At 51.3% G+C, this 18,719-nt stretch overlaps 1 protein-coding gene and 1 non-coding gene across 5 annotated transcripts; both read right to left on the minus strand.

Moving 5' to 3' along the window:
* Window positions 1-10,622: 10,622 nt before the first annotated feature.
* LOC102977706 (melanoma-associated antigen D4) lies at window positions 10,623-18,012 on the minus strand. 4 transcript variants are annotated; one of them, XM_028482379.2, is made up of 13 exons: window positions 17,949-18,012; window positions 16,778-16,988; window positions 15,702-16,532; window positions 15,124-15,330; window positions 14,955-15,018; window positions 14,647-14,726; window positions 14,165-14,256; window positions 13,443-13,522; window positions 13,316-13,358; window positions 12,841-12,903; window positions 11,723-11,837; window positions 11,021-11,451; window positions 10,623-10,829 (listed from the first exon to the last, which is right to left on the minus strand). In XM_028482379.2, the coding sequence occupies exons 2-13, from the start codon at window positions 16,985-16,987 to the stop codon at window positions 10,820-10,822; spliced, it is 2,226 nt and encodes a 741-aa protein (XP_028338180.1). In that variant the 5' UTR covers window position 16,988; window positions 17,949-18,012; the 3' UTR covers window positions 10,623-10,819. The 4 variants fall into 4 exon arrangements, with proteins under 4 accessions (XP_028338180.1, XP_054937716.1, XP_028338181.1 ...); XM_055081741.1 differs by having other exon boundaries at window positions 15,184-15,330; window positions 16,778-17,018; window positions 17,949-17,992; XM_028482380.2 differs by having other exon boundaries at window positions 16,778-17,018; window positions 17,949-17,992.
* LOC112062857 (small nucleolar RNA SNORA11) lies at window positions 12,073-12,201 on the minus strand. Its single transcript, XR_002890885.1, has one exon. It is a non-coding gene; the product is annotated as a small nucleolar RNA SNORA11 (small nucleolar RNA).
* Window positions 18,013-18,719: the final 707 nt, after the last annotated feature.

Here is an 18,719-nt window from a genome sequence, read left to right on the forward strand (position 1 = left end):
GCGCTTAATCCCCTCTCCTCTCGCACCAGGAGACAAAGAGGCAAAAAAAAAAAAAGTCTCTTGTCTCTTCGGCAGCTCCGCGCCAGTTTCTGGAGCTCCTTTAAGCGGTGCGCTTAAACCCCTTCCTCGCGCACCAGGAAGCAAAGAGGGAAGAAAAGGTCTCTTGCCTCTTCGGCAGCTCCAGACTTCTCGACATAGGTTTTTCGTGAGCAAGTTTTATAATTTATAGTTTTCCCCTTTACATGTATGCATATAATCTATTTTGGCTTATATTTGTATGTCATTTGAAGTAATGTGAAAGTCACATTTTTCCATATGCATACTCAATGCTTCTTCAATATTTGTTGAAAGCGTGTTTTGCCCCAATGGATTACATTAGCACCATTGTTGAAAAGCAATTGCCCTTACATGTGTACGTCTCTTTCTGGACTTTCTATTCATTTTCTATTTGTTTATACGTCTATCCTTTTGCTAGTACCACACTATCTTGATGACTGTACCTTTGTAGTAATTTACAAAGTTAGGCAATGTGAGAATTCCAAATATATGATTCTCTTTCTGTGTTGTTTGGGCTATTCCAATCCTTTGTATGTCAGTAAATGTTGTAGAAGTATCTTGTTGCTTTCTAGTCATTCGAAGTGCTGTGTATCAATAGATCAACTGTGGGACACTTTACTTCTTAACATATCTGAGCCTTAAAATCCAAACACATGATCCATCTCTCCTTTCATTTACTTGGTTGTGAATTTCTCCAGGCAATTCCTACTATGTATCATTTTACAACTTCACTCACATTTTCTTAAATTCACCTGTAAGTCGTTCATGTTTTGCATGAATTATGAATGACATTTTTGTTTAAAATTCTAATTGCTTGTTTTCACAATAGATAACTGTAACTGGCTTTTGTTTACCAACCTCATATCCTGCAACCTTGCTTATCTCACCAGTAGTAGTTCTAGTAATTTTTTTTAAAGATACTTAAAGATTGTCCATGTAGATGGTTTATTTCATCTATGAATAAAGACAATTTTACTCCTTCCTTTCCACTTTGTATACTTGAAAATCTTGCCTTAATGCCTTAGTGAAGACTGCCAGTCCAGGGCTGATCAGGAGTGGTGAGAGATCTTAAGAGGAAAGCTTTCACCTTTTAACTCTGAAGTATGTTTTAGGTGACATTTATCAGGTTGAGGAGTCTCTCTTATTCCTGGTTTCCAGAGAACTTTTTTGAACATCTTTATTGGAGTATAATTGCTTTACAATGGTGTGTTAGTTTCTGCTTTACAACAAAGTGAATCAGTTATACATATACATATGTTCCCATATCTCTTCCCACTTGTGTCTCCCTCCCTCTCACCCTCCTTATCCCAACCCTCTAGGTGGTCACAAACCACCTAGGTGTTACAGTCTGTTAAATGCTTTTCCCGAATTAGATTAGTATCCTCTTACAGCTCTAACAAATTACCACATGCTTCAGTGGCTTAATACAACACAAGTTTGTTATCCTAGAGTTCTGGAGGTCAGAAATCTGAAATGGGTTTTACAGGGTCAAAGTCAATGTGCCTACAGTGTTATAATCCTCTGAGGCTACTAGGGAAGAATCTGTTCCTTGCCTTTCCTATGTTAGAGGCCACCTCTACTCCTTGGATCCTGCCCCTTTCTCCATGTCCAAAGGCAGCAGCATAGCATCTTCCAACCTCTCTCTTCTCTGACCTCTGCTTCTGACATCACATGTCCTACTCTTCACTCTCGTTTTCCTGCCACCTCCTTATAAATAAGGACCTTTGTGATCCCATTGGCCCACCCAGATCATCCAGGATAATCTCCACATCTCAAGATCCTCAACTTCATCACATCTGCACAGAGTATTTTCTGCCAGGTAAGGTAACATACTCACAGGCTACAGAGATGAATACGTAAATACATTTGGGTGCCATTGTTCTGCCTAGGATGTGCATCATTTGAGGTGATGGTATGGCTCTCTTTTGTAGTCTATTAATATGATTAACTTCATGTATTGATTTCCAAATGTTCAAGAGAACTTACATTTTGAGCGTAACCCTATTTGGTCATAAAAATTTTCTTTTATGTATTGTTGCGTTCGATTTGCTAGCCTTTTGTTACCAATTTTTGTGTCTATGTTCTTGAGGGATATTGGTTTGCAGTTTTATTTTCTTGCAATGTCTTGGTCTGGTTTTGGTATAAGGATAGTTTGGTATAAGGACAATAGCTTCAGAGAGTGAAATGGGAAGTACTCCTTCCTCTTTCTCTTTCTGGCAGAATTGTACAAATTCGGCACTATTTCTTCCTGAAATATTCTGTAGAACACACCAGTGAGGCCAAAACTGTGCCTGGAGTTTCCTTTGTGGGAAGATTTTTAGCCAAAAATTCTATTTCTTTAAGAGATATAAGGCTACTCGAGTAGTCTCTGTTTTCTTGAGTGTGTTTTGATAGGCTGTGTCTTTCTACCAATTTTGCTCATTTTTTTCTATGTTTCCATTTTTAAAGTAAAGTTTTTCATATTATTCCCTTACTGTCGTTTTAGCATTTTTTACACTCTAAAGTCATATCTCCTCTATTACTCCTGATACAGGCCACTTGTGTCTTAGCTATCAATACTTTTTTTCTTGATTAGTCTACATTGAGTTTATAAATTGTATAAATCTTTGGAGTGAACCAGCTATTGACTTCATTGTATTTTCTCTATTACTTCTTTGATTTCCATTTCATTGATATCTTTATTGTTTCCTTCTTTCTACTTCCTCTCGGTTTAATTTTTACTTCTTTTGGTAGCATCTTAGTTTTGTAGTTCATTGATGTTAGCCCTTTCTTCTTTCCGAATATAATCATGCAAAGTGAGAATTTCTCTCTAAGCAATCCTTTAGCTTAATCACACAAAAGTTGATATGTTGTGCTTACATTTCCCTTTAGCTCAACATACTTTCAAATTTCCCTAGTGCCTCTTCTTTGACCGTGTGTTATTGTGAAATCCTTGTTAAATTTCAAAGTTTGGGGATTCTCTAGAAATCTTCTTGCTATGGATTTCTTGTTTTATTCCATTGGGCCCAGAGGACATCCTCTACATGACTTCAATCCTCATTGACGGGGTGTTGTTTTATAACGCCAAGAGAGGCTCTTTCTTGCTGCATCTCCCATATGCCTTTGAAGAGGATGTGTATTCTACTGCTATTGAGTGGAATGTACTATAATTAGGTCTAATTAGTTGATAGTGTTGTTAAAGTTCTCTTTATCATTATTGGCCTTCTGTCAATTTACTATACCAAAATCTCAGAAAAAAATGTTTGAAATTTCCAACTATTAAATACATTTGTCTATCTATATCTCTTTTAAGTGCAGTCAGTTTTTCCTCTATGTAATTTAACCTTCAGTTATCCAATGCATTGAGAACTGTTGTGCTTTCCTGAGTAATTAGCCCATTTTTTCATTATTAAATATGCTTGTTTATCACTAGTTAATACTCCTGATCCTAAAATCCACCTTATCTGTTATTATACCTTCTCTTTTTTCTTACAATTCACCTTCACATGGCATATCTTTTTCATTGAACCTATCTCTGTCTCTGTATTAGAGGGAGTTCCTATTTCACATCATACTATGGAATCCTGCACCTATTCTATCTAGAAATCTCAGCCTTTTATTTGTAGGGTTTAGAATATTTACATTTAGTTTAAGTAGAAATAGTATTGGCTTTAAATCCACCATCTATTTCAAGTAGATTTCTTTCTTTCTTTTCTTTCTTTCTTCTTTCTTTCTTTCTTCTTTCTTTCCTTCTTTCTTTCTTTCTTTCTTTCTTTCTTTCTTTCTTCCTTCCTTCCTTCCTTCCTTCCTTCCTTCCTTCTTCGTTTTCTTCCTCCCTTTCTTTCCTTAATTCCTTGATTTGCTTTTTCATTTTTTCTTTCACCCAATTCCCTTGCCATCTTATGTATTGCTGATGTAGTTTTCAGTATTCTATTTTAATCTACATATTTATTACTTATTCCTTTTGTTTTATCTTTAAGTAGTTCCTGTAGAAGAGTATACTATACATATTTAAATTTATATATTTAAACATCTTTATTGGAGTATAATTGCTTTACAATGGTGTGTTAGTTTCTGCTTTATAACAGAGTGAATCAGCTATACATATACACATATCCCCCTATCTTCTCCCTCTTGCGACTCCATCCCACCCTCCCTATCCCACCCCTCTAGGTGGTCACGAAGCACCGAGCTGCTCTCCCTGTGCTATGTGGCTGCTTCCCACTAGCTATCTATTTTACATTTGGCAGTATATATAAGTCCATGCACTCTCTCACTTCGGGCATTTCATCTTCGAAGAATAAGATTCCTTACACACATGTATGCCTTTATTTTTATAATCCCATCTATTGCTTTTTGTTTCCATACAGTTTATTTATACATATATTATATCCCCGATAACACATTGTTATTGGTCTTGAAAACATTCAGTTAACTTTTAAAGAAAGGAATCTTTTAGAAACCCTTCCCCTCCCCCCCCCCACATATTTAACCATTTCTGTAGGTATTTGTTCCTTTGTGTTGATCTGGGCATAAATTTGGCATGGTTTTCATTCATCTTAAAGAAATGCATTCAGTATTTTCTATTGTACAGGCCACTGGTGGACAATTCTAATATTTTTTGTTTGTTTGTTTGACTGAAAAAGGCTATTGCATCATTATTTATTTTATTTTATTTTTAAATTAATGTTCAGTGACATAGACTTCTTCTGGACATCCCCTTCTAGGAATTTCAACATTTACTTGTATAGCTTCTTGTAACCACCATCACAGTCAATATTCAGAACATTTCTGCAACCCCCAAGAAGTCCCCAGTGCTATCCATTTGTAGTCATGCTCTACCTCCATGCCTAACCACAGCACAGCACCACCAATTTGCTCTCAGTCACGCTAGTTTTGTCTTTTCAAGACAATCCTACAAATGGAGCCATTTAAAAAGTAACCTGAGACTGACCTCTATCACTAAGCATAATGTTACTGAGTTTCATCCACGTTGTTGACTGTATCAGTAGTTCGTTCCTTTCTACCACTGAATAGTATTCAATTGTATGGGAATAATGCACTTTGTTGAAGGACATTTGGGTTGTTGCATGGTTTTGTTGATTATGAACAGAGAGCTGTTGTAATAAACATTCGTGTACAGGTTTTTGTGTGAACTCACGTTTAAACTTCTCTAGGGGAAATACTTCAGGGGTGAAGTTCTTGGTCACGTGGCTAAGTGTAAGTTTAACTTCATGAGAAGCAGTAAAACTCTTTCCATAGTGGCTGTGCCACTCTGCATTCCAATCAGTAACCTGTGGTAAATCCAGTTGCTGCCCATCCTTAACATCCTTAGGTATTGTCAGGTGTTGTTTCCTTGGTTTGTTTCTTTGCTTGCTTCTTTCTTTCTTGTTTTGTTTTGGGTTTTGTTACGTTTTAGCATTTTTAAGATAGGAAGACAGGTATTTCACCTTAGTTTAAATTTGCATTTGCCTGAGAGCTAGGGAGGTTGAACATCTGTTCATGTGCTCAGTTGCCACCTATATATTCTTTTTATTGAAGTTGTCTCTTCAGATATTTTTTCCACTATTTTCTTTCTGTTGAGTTTTGACAGTTCTTTATATATCCTGGATACAAGACCTTTGTTGGATATGTAATTTTTAAATACATTCTCCCAGCCTGGGACTTGTTTTTTCAAACCCTTAACAATGTCTTTCACGGAGGAAAAGGGTTTTTGGGTGTCATACCTGAAACATCCTTGCCAAACTCCAGGTTGAAGATTTTGTGTTATTTCCTTCTAAAAGTTTTACAGTTTCATGTTCCTGGTTTATATGTAAGATTCATTTATAGTGGGTTTTAGGATAAGGTGTGAGGTTCTTTTACTTTTAGATGGACGTCCAGTTGCTCCCACACATATGCTGAAAAGCCAATCCTTTCTTCATTCAATGGCTTTTACACCTTGGTCCAGAACGAATTGGCCATATTTTGTGAAACTACTTCTGGAATCTTCCCTCCGATTTATTTAATTGTGTGTCTGTTCCTTCACCATTGTCACACTGACTTTTGTTTACTGTAGTTTTATAAGTTTTAAATGAGATAATGTGACTCCAATTTTATGCTTCTTGTCACAGTTGTTTTGGCTATTTTAGTTTCTTTTACTTTCTGTACAGGCTTTAGAATCAGCTTGTTTATACCTACAAAACGTGCTGCTGGGATCTTTATTGGAATTGCATTAAATCTATAGATAAATTTAGGGGAACTGACATCTTTACTACAGTCAATATTCCAATCCATGATCGTGGTATGTTCTTCCGTTTATTTAGGTCTTCTTTTATTTCTTTCCTCAGTGTTTTGCAGTTTACAGAATGCAAATACTATGTGTCATTTGTTAGATTCACAACTAAGAATCGCCCTCATTTGTGAGTGGTACGTGGTATTCCTCTCTTAAGTTTCATTTCTCCAGCGCTGTTTTACTAGTATATAGAAATATGATTGATTTTGTGCTGTAATCTTGTATCTTGCACTCTGGGTAAATTCACCTACCAGTTCTAGGAGATTTTGGTGTATTTGTGTGATTTCAACAGAGAAAATCAGCTTGTGAATTGAAACAATTTTAATTTAGTCTGCTGATTTGTGCCACAGCATGGATGAATTTCCAAAGCATTGAAGCAGAGGGAAAAGAAGGCAGACACAAAAGGTTACATATTGCCTATTTATGTGTATAACAGGCTCTGGTAAACAGCATTCTAACCTACAAGCAATATAGAGAGGAGATCAGTGGTTTCCTAAGGCTGGATGTGGATGGTAGGGATTCACTGGGATGGGGCACAAGGGAACTTTATTTGGTGATGGGAAATGTTCTCTTTCTTGACTGAGGTGGTGGTTACATGGATGGTAGCATTTGTCAAAGTCCGTGGAACTGTACACTTAAATGGATACATTTTTTGTTGGCCAATGAAACCCCAGTACAACTGATAAAGAGAAACCTTGACTATTAGTTTCATTTGGAGGAACTCAGTTTGCAAATGAGTGAACACCCAAAACATGGACCTCTGATAAGGAAAATATTCAGGGCTTTATCAGTCATTGCAATGTTCTCCTTGTGGGCAGCAAGCAGGGGAGTCTCGCCAGCCTCTGCAGGCCTCCGAAACCCGCCCACACACAGAAGGGCAAAGCGTGCTTCAGACAAGAATGTGAAGCTACAGCTGAGGTTGGACATCGGGAACGCCCTTCTGCATTGATTCTTGCCCTTGCCCTTTTCCCTCCTGCCTCCGAACCTTGTGCCTGGGGCCCTTCCCCCCTCCACCCCCGAAACCTTGTGCCTGGGGCCCTTCCCCCCCGATCTCCGCCCCCGAACCTTGTGCCTGGGGCCCTTCCCCCCGCCGGAACCTTGTGCCTGGGGCCCTTCCCCCCGCCACCCGGGGGCCCCTCCCCACCCCGCCCTCCCCCACCCTGTGTTGGGAAAGGAAGCAAGAGGAGGAGATTTGTGAGGGTGGCCTGATCCCAGGGCTCCTCCTCTGTGTCCTGATTCTGGGTGCCGGGACGCCTCAGTGTCCTAGAGAGCTTCAGAGACAAGCTAAAGGTAATTTGTAGCTGCTGGCTTCGCGAAAGGCCCATGATTATCTGGCTCTCAGCTCTCTCAGATTCCTGGCTAAAAGCAGTGCGCTGCTCATAGTGAAGCTACATCTTCCCACGTCTTCCCTCCCTGCTTTCAGAAGGCTCACTTTCGCCTAGACCTGATCTCTGATGCCTCCTCCGTCCAGGCTGCCTGAAGTAGGCACACGCTCTAATCCCTCCTGTTTTCCGGAGGCCTCCTGCAAATGAAGACTTCTATGGACAGTGTAGGGGAGTTCATTTGCTTCACACCCTCATCAACTCTTAGTATCCAGTCTTTATAGTTTTCTTCTTTCATGTGGTCATTGGCTGTGTACACCCCATTTCTCTTCTTGAACTTTGTAACCCGTGGGTAGGTTACCCGTTTCAAAATAAATTGAATGTATTTGCTGAACCCCATACTAGGGCAGCTGGCCTGGAAAGGGACTGTTGTGTCACCCTCAGGTGTGCGAGTCCATTTCTGATGAGGATGCTGAAGCGTTGGCCTCTCCAGGACACAGGAGTGAGGATGTGTCAGGAGGCTGGGTGGGCAGTGGCAGGCCTTAAAAGCCCACGATGAACCTCAGGGGCAGGGAGGCCGTGAAGGGTGGGGTGCTGGCCCAGTGAAGGGAGATGGGGAGCTGTATGGGTTGCCCGGGTGGCCAGGAGGGTGGGTGTCTGCAGAGAGGAGTGAGAGCTGGGGGTGTCACCCCACGACACTGTGAGTCCCTCGAAGGCAGTGGCAGCAGACTGCAGTGGGCAGAGCACACATTTGGCCTCAAAGCGTCCTGGGCTCGAGTCCCAGCACTGCCCCCTTCCTGGCTGTGGGACGTGGGACAAGTGTCCTCCCTCTCAGAGCCTCAGTGTCCTCATCCCTGGAATGGGCCTGATCATCACCTCCCATCAGGGCTGTCTGGTGCATGACGTCAAGGCCATACGAGTAGTGGCATGCGAATATTCAGAGTGACTTTATACATAATCGTCAGTAACTGGAAACAAGTGAATCGGTGAATGCTTGTCCATCAACAAGTGTCCCAGGAGTCAGAGGGCACAGGCCTGGGCTGGGGAGAAAGCTGCGGGAGCTGCCAAGGTGCACGCACACCTCAGCCAAGGCCCCGGTGCATAGTAGGGCCTCAGAAAACACTTGCTGAGACCTGTTGTGGGCCTTTGTGGTGGGGGAGCCCGTGGAAGGGCTGAGGTTGGGGCCGGGAGGGAGGCCTGCCTTGGTCTCATGTTTGCCCTGTGGGTGAGGAGGTCGGCCGCCTCCGAGGTGACCATCCTCGGCTTCTGGGGGACCCAGGGTCTGTCCGCGATCCCCAGGGCCCTCCTTCCTCCCTGTTCCTGAGGCCGCCTCTCAGCTCTCTTCCTCCCTCCCCACTCTGCTCTCAGCACCGCTCCCTGCAGAGTGTGGGGGAGCAGGGCCCAGGTGAAGACAACCATGGGGAAGCAGGTGGAAGGGGAGAGTGCTGCAAGCCTGGAGGCCCGGGGAAGTGGTGCCTTCCCCAGCACCCTGTCTCTGAGGGCTGCTCTCTCCTCCTTTCTAGATGAGCTGCCTTATCTCAGGTGCCGTCTGCACACAGTGCTCCAGCTCATACCTGTGGCTTGTGGTGAGTGCCTCAGCCTTGTCCATGACAAGGCAGGTGCCTACTGCGTGCACAGCAGGGTCCTGGGAGGTCCCAGGGCAAGGGAGCCAGAAACGTTCCAGTGTCATTCATCATGCCAGGGCTGGGTTCCCAAATCCCGGGCCGTCAACCTGGAAACCTGCACCTGGAAGGGGCCTGAATCTCTGTCGGAATCACAGAGTGTCCACAAGGCCAGGCATCAAGCCAGCAGCCAGGGAGGCAGAAATCAAAGCACCAACAAATAAGGCAGAAACCCACGTGAAGCCTGTCTTTAGGGGAGGGGGGTCCATACAGAGCCTGCTTGCTGGGGGTGCGGCCCGGGCTGTCCCTCAGCAGGTCTGCACTAGGGGTTCAGTGCTCTGCTGCTGCTCTCTTGCAATCGTTAATACACTTTGAGCCAGGTGACCGGAGTTTTTTTGTCTTCCACTGGCTCTGGCAAATGATGTAGCTGGGTCTGGGTCAGGATCCGGGTCTGGCTGAGGGAGCGGGACCACTTCTTGGGGCAAAGAGGCAAGCGGGGGTTGGGGGGGCTGGGCGGGCTGGGGTCCTTACACTACTCTCTCCTTCCTCTTAACCTGGAGCCTTGTCCTCCAAGCCGTGGACATCACTGGGGACCCAGAAAAGCCCCAGACGGCCCCTTCCTGCTACGGAGTCCTTCCCAGGGTTCCAAAGTGTCTCTGCCCTCACTGTCGTGCACCTGGCGAATTAAAGTTGTAGCCTCTGCCCCCGCAGGGATCACGCAGCCCTTGAAGACACAGAGACCTAGGCTGGCCTTGGCCTTGCCGGGAGAGCCCTGCTTCCATGGAGAAGAGCCCCGGAGCCTCCCAAAGGGCCTCGGGTCATGGTCACAGGCAATGGGCTGTCCAGATCGGCCTACAGCTTTCTTTCACTAAATCGGCTCTCGCGGCAGTAATGGCTCCTCCTTTTACCTGCTGGAGGGGTGAGAATGTCACTGTGAGGCCTACCTCATTGTCCTTAAGACTCGGTCTGAGGGAGGAGGTCCTGGAATGGTGTGGATGATGAGGGAAGGATTCCGGGACAGAGCCTCCAGAGATGGGGCGGAGGTGGGTCCTAGGGGATGTCTGTGGACCCCGTCCCTTGGTGGGAGGGACGGTGGCACCAGCTCACGGCCCTCCACCCCACCCCTTCTCCTGAGGACCCCCACTGGCGTTTAACCGTGGCCACACAGTGTAGGAAATCATGAAGCTGTATGGACCGGAGCCTCTGGAAACCCTTGGCCTCCACACTCAGCTGGCATCTCCGCACCTCCCAGTGCCTGACCCAGCCACACCCGCCTGCCTTTTAGGGAGAGGCGGCCCCCGCCTGTCCCAGAGGGCCTGACCACCGGCCACTCAGAGCCACACCTGCCCAGGAAAAGGAGAAGACGTCCGACTGATTTTGCAACTTTAATGCAACACCGATACCCAAAACACGACAGCACGACGAAAAGCACACAGGAAAGCAGGAAGGGCAGAGAGCGCGTCATCTGGCATGCCATCTTCCATGGACGGGGAGTAGCTGCCTAGAGTGCTCTGTCGGGGAGGGGGCAGGGGAGGCACTCTGGCTCGGCAGGGGACTGCTGCAGCTCCTCAGCGCTGCCTGGAACCGGGAGACACAAAGGCCAGAGCACAAGGGTCAATACAGGTGAACCGTGAGGGATAGGAAGGACAAACTGAGTGTCCTGTCAGGCTCTCCTCGTTCCCCCAGGACACCCCGGGCCTTCCCCTGACTCCCCCCAGTCCCTCCACACCCCATCCTTCAGAGTCTCATCTAATGACCTCCAATCTTACTGAATCCAGGAGAAGAAGCTGGCACTGGTTCTGGCGGCGTTTCTGGTCCGGATGGTGGAGCTGGTGCTGGGGCCATCGAGCATGCTGGTGCTGGCCGCACCATTGGTGCCACTGCTGACGCCAGCCCTCCAGGTGCCTCTCCTGTTGGCACGGTTGCTATTCAGAATGTACTGATGGTATCTGGCCCAGAAAGCGAAGGGGATCCTGGACCAGGCGTCGCCAAAATCTCCGTCCTCATCCCAGGTCAGGAGTTCGACCTGTATGTCGTCCCAGCTCCACCGTCCAATCAGAGCTTCCTCCCCGATGTTCATCTGGGCTCTCATCTGGGCCCTGGCATGTTCCTCAGCCATATCCACATCCATCGTCTTGAAAGCATCATCCACAGCCTCCAAGAAATGAGCCCTCCATTCCCGGGGGTCTCGGTTCTGATACTGCGGTGGAAGAACAGCAGCCGTCGGAACAGCTACCCCACCTCGCTCAGCACCTGCTTCCTGCCATACGCCCTCCTGAGCGCTTTGCAAAATCATGATAGAAACCCACACGACTGGAATCGGGCTCTCATTATTCTGTGCCAGACCTGGGATTTCGCCCCATCCACTCACTACGTCTGTGAACTTGTGTCAGTGACTTAGGAACCTTTCTGGGCCTCAGCGAACCAGCGAGGTATGGGAAACTCCAGCCAGAACAGAGGCTCTGCCTTACCTGGGCGATGAATCTCAGCACCCTCATCTTGCTGGTCTCGTGGCGGGCGCGCAGGCCCCAGAGGAACTCATACTCGGGTGGGCTGCTATTGGGGATCTTCTTGTATTCCAGGTACCTGCGTGAGAGAGGAAAATAAACTTCTGCTTCCAGCCAGGCAGACCTGTTGCTGCACCAGTGGCTCCCAGGTGGCCCCTTCCCAGCCCCGGGGCTGCAGCATGGCCGCCGCAGGAGGCCTGCCCTGGCCCCGCAGCCCTTGCCTCGCTCCCAGGGGTTTCCGCCTCCAAAACTGAGGTGGGTCACACCCTTAGGCCACTGGTCCTGCCCAGCAGCCATGTGGAGGGGCAGGGGCCACGTGTAGGGTATTTGTTCATAGGAAGGCCACGAGTTTTGTGCCCCTTGTCACAATAACCCAGGTTCCTGTTGGGTGTGTTGTAAACAGAGGAGCCATTTCTTCAGGCCCCCTGCTCTGAGCACACCCCACCATGGGGCTCGTCCGTGGCTTGGCTGAACCCTGGGACAGTCCAGCCTAGAAAATGACTGTACAGGAAGAAACAGTCAACCAAGAGCAGTGGACTCCATGTATACTCTCGACCATCTGTGTGTGTGTGTGTGTGTGTGTGTGTGTGTGTGTGTGTGTGTGTGTGTGTGGGGTGCGGGGGTGGGGGTGGGGTTGGTGGTGAACATGCTTACGGGCCTGTGTGAGGGCACACGAGATCTCCAAGCACCGAGGATGGGGTGGGCCGGGGCTAGAAGGTCAGCGGGGCTGGGCTCCAGGCCCAAATGGGCCTTATCCCAGCCGGGGCCATGTCAGGCTTCCACTCTCTGAGCCCCAGGCTCCTGAGATGTAAAGCCAGGGACACTGCCTAGAGGGCAGGTGCTGAACGCAATGGGGGCTGTACCACCCCACCCGGTGCTCGCAGTCAGCATGTGCTCCCTTTCCCCAAGCCTCCATGGAATTGCCCTTCCCCCAACACTCACATTCCCCCCCCCACCCCACACTCACACCAGACACCCATCCCTCTGGTGTTAAGACATAGGCTGGGGAATGGCTTCCTCAGCCAGAGCAGCACACGAGGAAGGCCTGAGTGGGAGGCAAAGTGAACTCAGTCGATACTCACTTCTGCTTCACAAAGTCCTCTGTAATGAGTTTCCTCAGATCGCCCAGGAATGGGTGCCTCACCCTGAGTGCAAGGAAAGGAACGCATGACTAGAGACAGTGGCAGTGCCCGGGGTGGGTGGGAGCACTCCCAGCAGGACTGAGAGCTTCCCAGCCTGTGGGGTGTCCCCATGGACACCTGGGCCAGCAGCAGAGGCCAGACGGCCACTTGTCAGCGATGCCCCAGGGAGGGGTTAGACGGAGCCCCCAGGTCCGATGGTTTCTCTTAGTTCTCATCTGGGAACAGAGAAGGCACACGGAGCAGAGGGGGTGCTCAGAGTTCAGGACCGTTTCCCCACGCACCCTGGTGGGACCCTTTGCGCTCTACCTAGTCCAGGACGCCACGCCCCGCAGAGACCACTAGGCCACTGCAATCCCGGGGCCTCTTGTGCCCAAGGACACACTGAGGAGTGGGAGCCGAGAGACCCCAATCATACCCGGGGCGCAGTCCCATCTTGCGTAGTGCCTCCCAGAGGACAGCTGCGAGGGGAGATGAGGTACAAGAGTTTAGCACACGGAGGTGAGACGGCGGGCAACCCCCCAGCTGCAGGTCCAGCCACTCACCCTCGCTGGCACGGTTGCCGTTCATGAAGATGACGCCCAGAATCACCAAGAGGAGACTCAGCCTGGGAGTGTCCTTGGTCCTGAAGGTGTAGAAAGAGGGATCCTGTCCAGCATCCATTTGCCCCGGGGGACCACAGCCGGCTCACTCAACTAGCCTCTCCCAGATTGCTGGGCTACAGGGCAGTTCCTCCCACCCTGTATGGCTTGCGCTACCTGGTCCAGACAATTCATTCCTCGGCCTGAGACTGAGTCCCTTCATCCCTCAAATGGGGATGCTAACACCTCCTCCCAGGGCTCTGCCGAGGATGGGGTTAGGCAGGGAGCAAACGATTGGCAACCCTGTGTCCAGAGGCACATCCAGACCTTCCCTGCCCTTTGCGCATTGCGTCGGGGGCACAACTCCACTGGAGAGCACCCCCACACCCCCGTCCCCCTCCTGAGGCCCACTCTGCCAAGGCCTGGCCAGGACCTTAGCAGGGAGAGGCAACCAAGAAGCTTGCTTTCCTAGGAAGATGGGGGTGGGGAAGGGTGGGCAGGGGCGAAACCCGGAGAGCAGCAAATCCTCGGCCCAGGCTACTGCCCCTGCCAGCCCTTAACTGCTCATCACTGCTAACTCTGGGTGGGAGCCGTGCTAGGCCCCCCCCAACCCCACTTTCCCGTTTCTCTGAGAGGAGCGGGGAGGCACCACCAAGGAAGGCCACCACCCTCCTGTGCCCTCTCACTTTCCCAGGAGGCGGGCTGACGAATCCTGTGTGCAGACAAGAATGTAGAGGTGTTCTTCCTTGTCGATTTCCTTCAGGTGGATCCCAAACTTCTACATGGGGGAGAAAACAGAATGTGAGATCAAACATCCATGCTGGGTGTCCTGCAGGCAGTCACTCAATTCCCCGTTAGAACTTTTCCTTGGCGGGGAGCCCCAAGCCCTGGGGGAGGAGGAAGAAGAGAGGCCACAGAGGAAGTGCCCTGTGGGAGCATTGACACCGGCTGAGACAATGGGATCCACCTCAGGAGACCACAGACCCTCAGAGAGCACGAAGGGCAAGAAGGAGGGACGGAGGCAGGCAGAGGAAGCTCCCAGGTGGAGAGGCCAGAGAGGGCTTCCTTCCAAAGCACGTAGCCCTGCCCTTGGGCCTCGAGGGGATGCAGGGGGCAAGGGTTCCCTGCGGCTCCTGCTCCACAGAGCTGCCCCCGGCCCCGCACCCACCTTTTCCAGAGTGTACGTTGCTCGTTCAATTATCTCAGGGAAATGTTCGTCGTATTCTCGGATGACATCCTTCAGCATGTCTGCAGGAGGGGAGGGGAGGGCAAAGCACCGAGGCTGAGCAGGGGCCACAGAGCTGCAGCCTTTCTGTCAGCCCTGCTGAAGGAAGCACACTCAGGACGCCACACCGTGCAAATGGAGCCATCAGCCAGGCCTGATGTGTGTGGGGGGGCAGCTGATGGGAGGCCCACAGGGCAGGGTTGTGGGAGGGGGGAAGGGCAGAGCTCAGGGAGGGGGCACAGGTTGCCCACCTGAGCGCTTGATGGGGATCTTCTTGTAGTCTTTAATCATCAGATATTTCACCAACTTATTTGCCTGGAGAAGGAGGGAGCACACGGGGAGACCAAGGCGTGGGCGACCTCAAAGAACAGGCCCGCAAGGGAGGAGAGGAGCGAGATGGGGGAAGGGCGGGCTTCTTACCCTCTCTTGCAGAAGGGTCACATTGCGGGGTGGCAAGCACAGTACGTGCCTTGAGGGTACCTGGGACCTCAGGGCCATGGGGGGCCGAGGGGCCATCTGAGGCCGCACAGTCGTCAGTGGGGGCTGCGATGCCCTCCAGGTCGGTGGGACCGCAGGAGGCTCTCTCTCCTCCTCGCTGCTCTCATATTCGTCATCCAGGTGCTTGGACTGTACCATTAGACAGAGGAGAGACTCAGGGCTACCAGGCTACCCGTGCAAAAGCACCTGGCACACATCTTAACCAGAGCAGGTACTTGGAGATAAGGGTAGTAGGAACAGCGGATGACACGTGCCGAGTGCTTACTAAGTGCCAGGCACTGAGCCAACCGCTTCTCCCTCCAGGCCCGAGGGTAGGGACTACGTGGAGTAAAAACATGCTAGTTAACCTGTCTTGGAGAAACATGCACAAGCTGAGAGAAGAGGGGAGGGGAGGGGAGGGGAGGGGAGGGGATGCAGGGAGGCAGAGGAGGAGGCAGAGAGAGGAGAGGGCAGAGAAAGCAGGGGAGCAAGGGGGGTTGGAGACAGCAGGGAGGTCTCACCTTCTTTGTCCTCTTGCCTCCCATCCTGGCCCAGGGCTCCGCACTCTGCTGAGAGGTGGCAGCTGCACCCTCAGGCTCAGGGATGCTCGTGGCCATCTTGGCCTTGGCAGCAGCTGCTGCCACAACATTCTGAGGCTCCACCCACCGAGTCTTGGCGAGAGCCTTCCCAGACTTGGTCGTCTTTGGCCGGGTGGCTGCCCCCTCCCCGGCAGAGGCTGCCTGGGGCCCCCCGGAGGCAGCACTGGGGCCCTCTGTGGCAGCCTCTTGGGCCGGGGCGGGTCTCTTGGGGCGTGGGAAGGCCATGCCACTGACACCTGCTGGCTGGGTGAAATCAAAGACATCGTTCTGACCCAGGAAGGCTGTTTTGGGCCGGGTGGCATCCATCTCACTGGCACGCGGGGCCTGGGAGAAGGCACAGGCCGTACTAGGGCCCTCGGCAGCAGCCTCCTGGGCCCGGGAGGATGTCTGGGGCTGCGTGGACCTTGCTGGAGCCCCGGGGTTGGTCATCTCGCTCTTGACTAGCATCTGGGAGCTGTGCAGAGAAGCAAGGCTTGTCTCAAGGGTGGCTGCCTGAGCCTCGGCAGCGGATGTCATGGGCTGGGTATCGCCTCCTGAGCCCTGGTCTGTGGCCACTGAGTGGTTAGCGACCACCTGATGGTAGGTGGCACGGGCAGCAGCAGCAGTGGCCCGAGCAGCTTGGTTAGAGGAGGCGGCCCGGGCTACATTGGCAGCATGGGCCGCCGGCTCGTTGGCAAGTGTTTCTGGATCCATCCGAAATGCCTCCAGCAGAGTCCTGGCCAGCATAGGGTTTTCAAGTTCCCAGGGCTCATTCTGCAAGACCAGGGAGGGGAGAGCAAGGCAGACAGCTGTACACACTCGCCCTGTGCTGGCCAGCCCCCGACCAGCCCCCAGACCCTCCCAAACCCCACTTCTCCCAGCAGGAGAGGGAAGGTTTGGTGAAGCTGGGCAGTCCTTCCCCATTCAATTCCAGCTTTCACCCACCCCCTCCTCCCATCCTCCCTGACGTCGCAGGAGGGAAGGCCCAGGGCTACCAGGTGGCCGACAAGGGGCCTCACCGCTAAGATGCGAAAGCCTGGACCCAAGCTCCCAAAGGCTCTGAGGATACGGATGTCAAAGCTGGTGAGGGCTCCGTAGCCTCCAAAAGCACCAAATTCTTCATAGTCGTTGCCTTCAACCATGTCTTCCTCCCCGACTTCATCACTACCCTCGTCCATGTCTTCAACGTTGTACCCTTCAGATTCTTTGCGGTAGCTTCCCTCAGCCATGCTGGGGGTCCCAAGGAGAAGAGAGCTCAGCCTGAGAGGGACGGGGAGGCCTCTTCAGGGGGAGGAGGCAGGACCCAGCAGGAGGCCGGATCTCTCAGGAAGTGGGGGGCTGCAATCATCAGGTTACCAGGCAGTATAAGGTCGGGGTGGGTGGGGAAGTGAGGGCTGCTGGGGTAGATTCCCTCAGAGACAGAGCCCTAAGAGAAGGAGAGAGGAGGTCGGAGGAGACCTTACACTGAAAGGGGAGTTTAGGACAGGCAGGCTCCCCGGCCCAGCGGCTGGATTTGAACAGGGGGTGCACTGGCGGGCTTGGGTCCAAAGAGTCCCACAGGAGATGCGTTGAGAGAGGGAGAAATAAAGCGCCTGAATTTAATGCCTGGAGCAGGGGGCCAGAACGGTGGGGAGGAGATGACATGAGAGGGCTGAGACAAACGGGGACCGCTGTTAGCTCTGGGAAAATGAATCCCAGGGACCCTCTAAGTGCCGGTGGGGGGGATTCAGCTGATTCAGGTCTAGGTTGGGCTCATGCAGGAGCGCTCAAGGTGGATGGGGTGGGGGTCTTCGGGCTAGGTGAGGCTCGAACTGGAGCGCCGGAGGTCTCAGAGGCCAGGACTGCAACTCCAGGAAGGGGGCAAAACGTTCAGTTCCACTGGATTGATCTCAGAGTGGTTGGGGTGGAGGTGGGGCCTCCGCTCTAAGGAAGCTCAGCACAGAGCACACGGGTCTGTTAAAGGGGTTCGGATGGTGGGCTCCGGTGTAAGTAGGGCTCGGTTCGGGGAGCCTGCGTCTGGCGGCGGTGGAGGGGGGCGGCTCCTATCTAGACCGCGGGTCTAACGGGGCTCAGGTTCTGCGTGCTTGGGCTTTGTTCAAATCCGGGGGCGGGGGATTGGGGATGGGGAGGGCACAGCGTACCCTCGTTCCACTCGCTCTCTCCTGGTCCTGTCTGAGGCTGGATCCTTACCTTCCCTGGGGCTCCAATGGCGTCCGTCCTCAGCACCAGGAACCCCGCAGCCGCGCCCTCGCCTACTGCTGCCAGCACAGCAGCTCTGACCACCCCGCCCCTTTTCTCCGCGCACCCCCCCCCCCACACACCGCCGCGCGGCCGGGCAGCCTGCGCATGCGCGGACCCCTCCAGCCGGCCAGCTTTCCCAACAAAAGCCTTTCCCACCCGGTCCCCTGTGCGCATGCGATTCTGCCAGTGGGTGGGCGGGGTGGGGGGCGTTTTCTCCTTCCCGCCAGATTCCCCTCACCGTTCCCCACCTCCGCCTCCGCGCCCCCGATCGCAGGCGCGGGCACTCACACCCTGTACTGCGGTTCCAACCCATCCATCATATACCCTCAGTCCCCCCCACTTTTGCACAATGCTTCTCAGCCCTGCCCTCCCCCTTGCCTCTACGCTACGCTCCTCCAGTGTGATCTGGAATACACTGAGCCCTGCTTCCCCAGCGTGACCCCTAGGTCACCAATACAGAGGTCTCTAGCCCAGTCTGCAACTGCAACAAGAGAAATGGAAATGGCGAGAGGGCACCAGTTCCCTTTGTGTTCCCCTCCACTATCCATCTCTAGGGCCCCCAGACACACTGGGAACATCTGCTTCCCCAGCCACTCTTCATGCAGCTTGTGTGTCACAGCCTGAGCTGTGCTGGGCATTATCTTCCTCTCACAGCAGCCCTGGGAGGTGGATGTCAGCATCCCCATTTTACAGATCAGGAAGCTGAGGCACAGACAGACA

This window comes from Physeter macrocephalus, chromosome 21, assembly GCF_002837175.3.
Source record: "Physeter macrocephalus isolate SW-GA chromosome 21, ASM283717v5, whole genome shotgun sequence".
NCBI lineage: Eukaryota > Metazoa > Chordata > Mammalia > Artiodactyla > Physeteridae > Physeter > Physeter macrocephalus.

Excerpts from the sequence above, each read along its gene's own strand:
- LOC102977706 (XM_028482379.2), bottom strand. The coding sequence starts at position 16,987 with ATGGCTGAGGGAAGCTACCGCAAAGAATCTGAAGGGTACAACGTTGAA. Across the intron at positions 14,727-14,954 it reads GATCCCCATCAAGCGCTCAG|ACATGCTGAAGGATGTCATC; the intron begins GTGGGCAACCTG and ends CCCCTCCTGCAG. Across the intron at positions 11,452-11,722 it reads TGCTGAGATTCATCGCCCAG|TATCAGAACCGAGACCCCCG; the intron begins GTAAGGCAGAGC and ends CTTCCACCGCAG.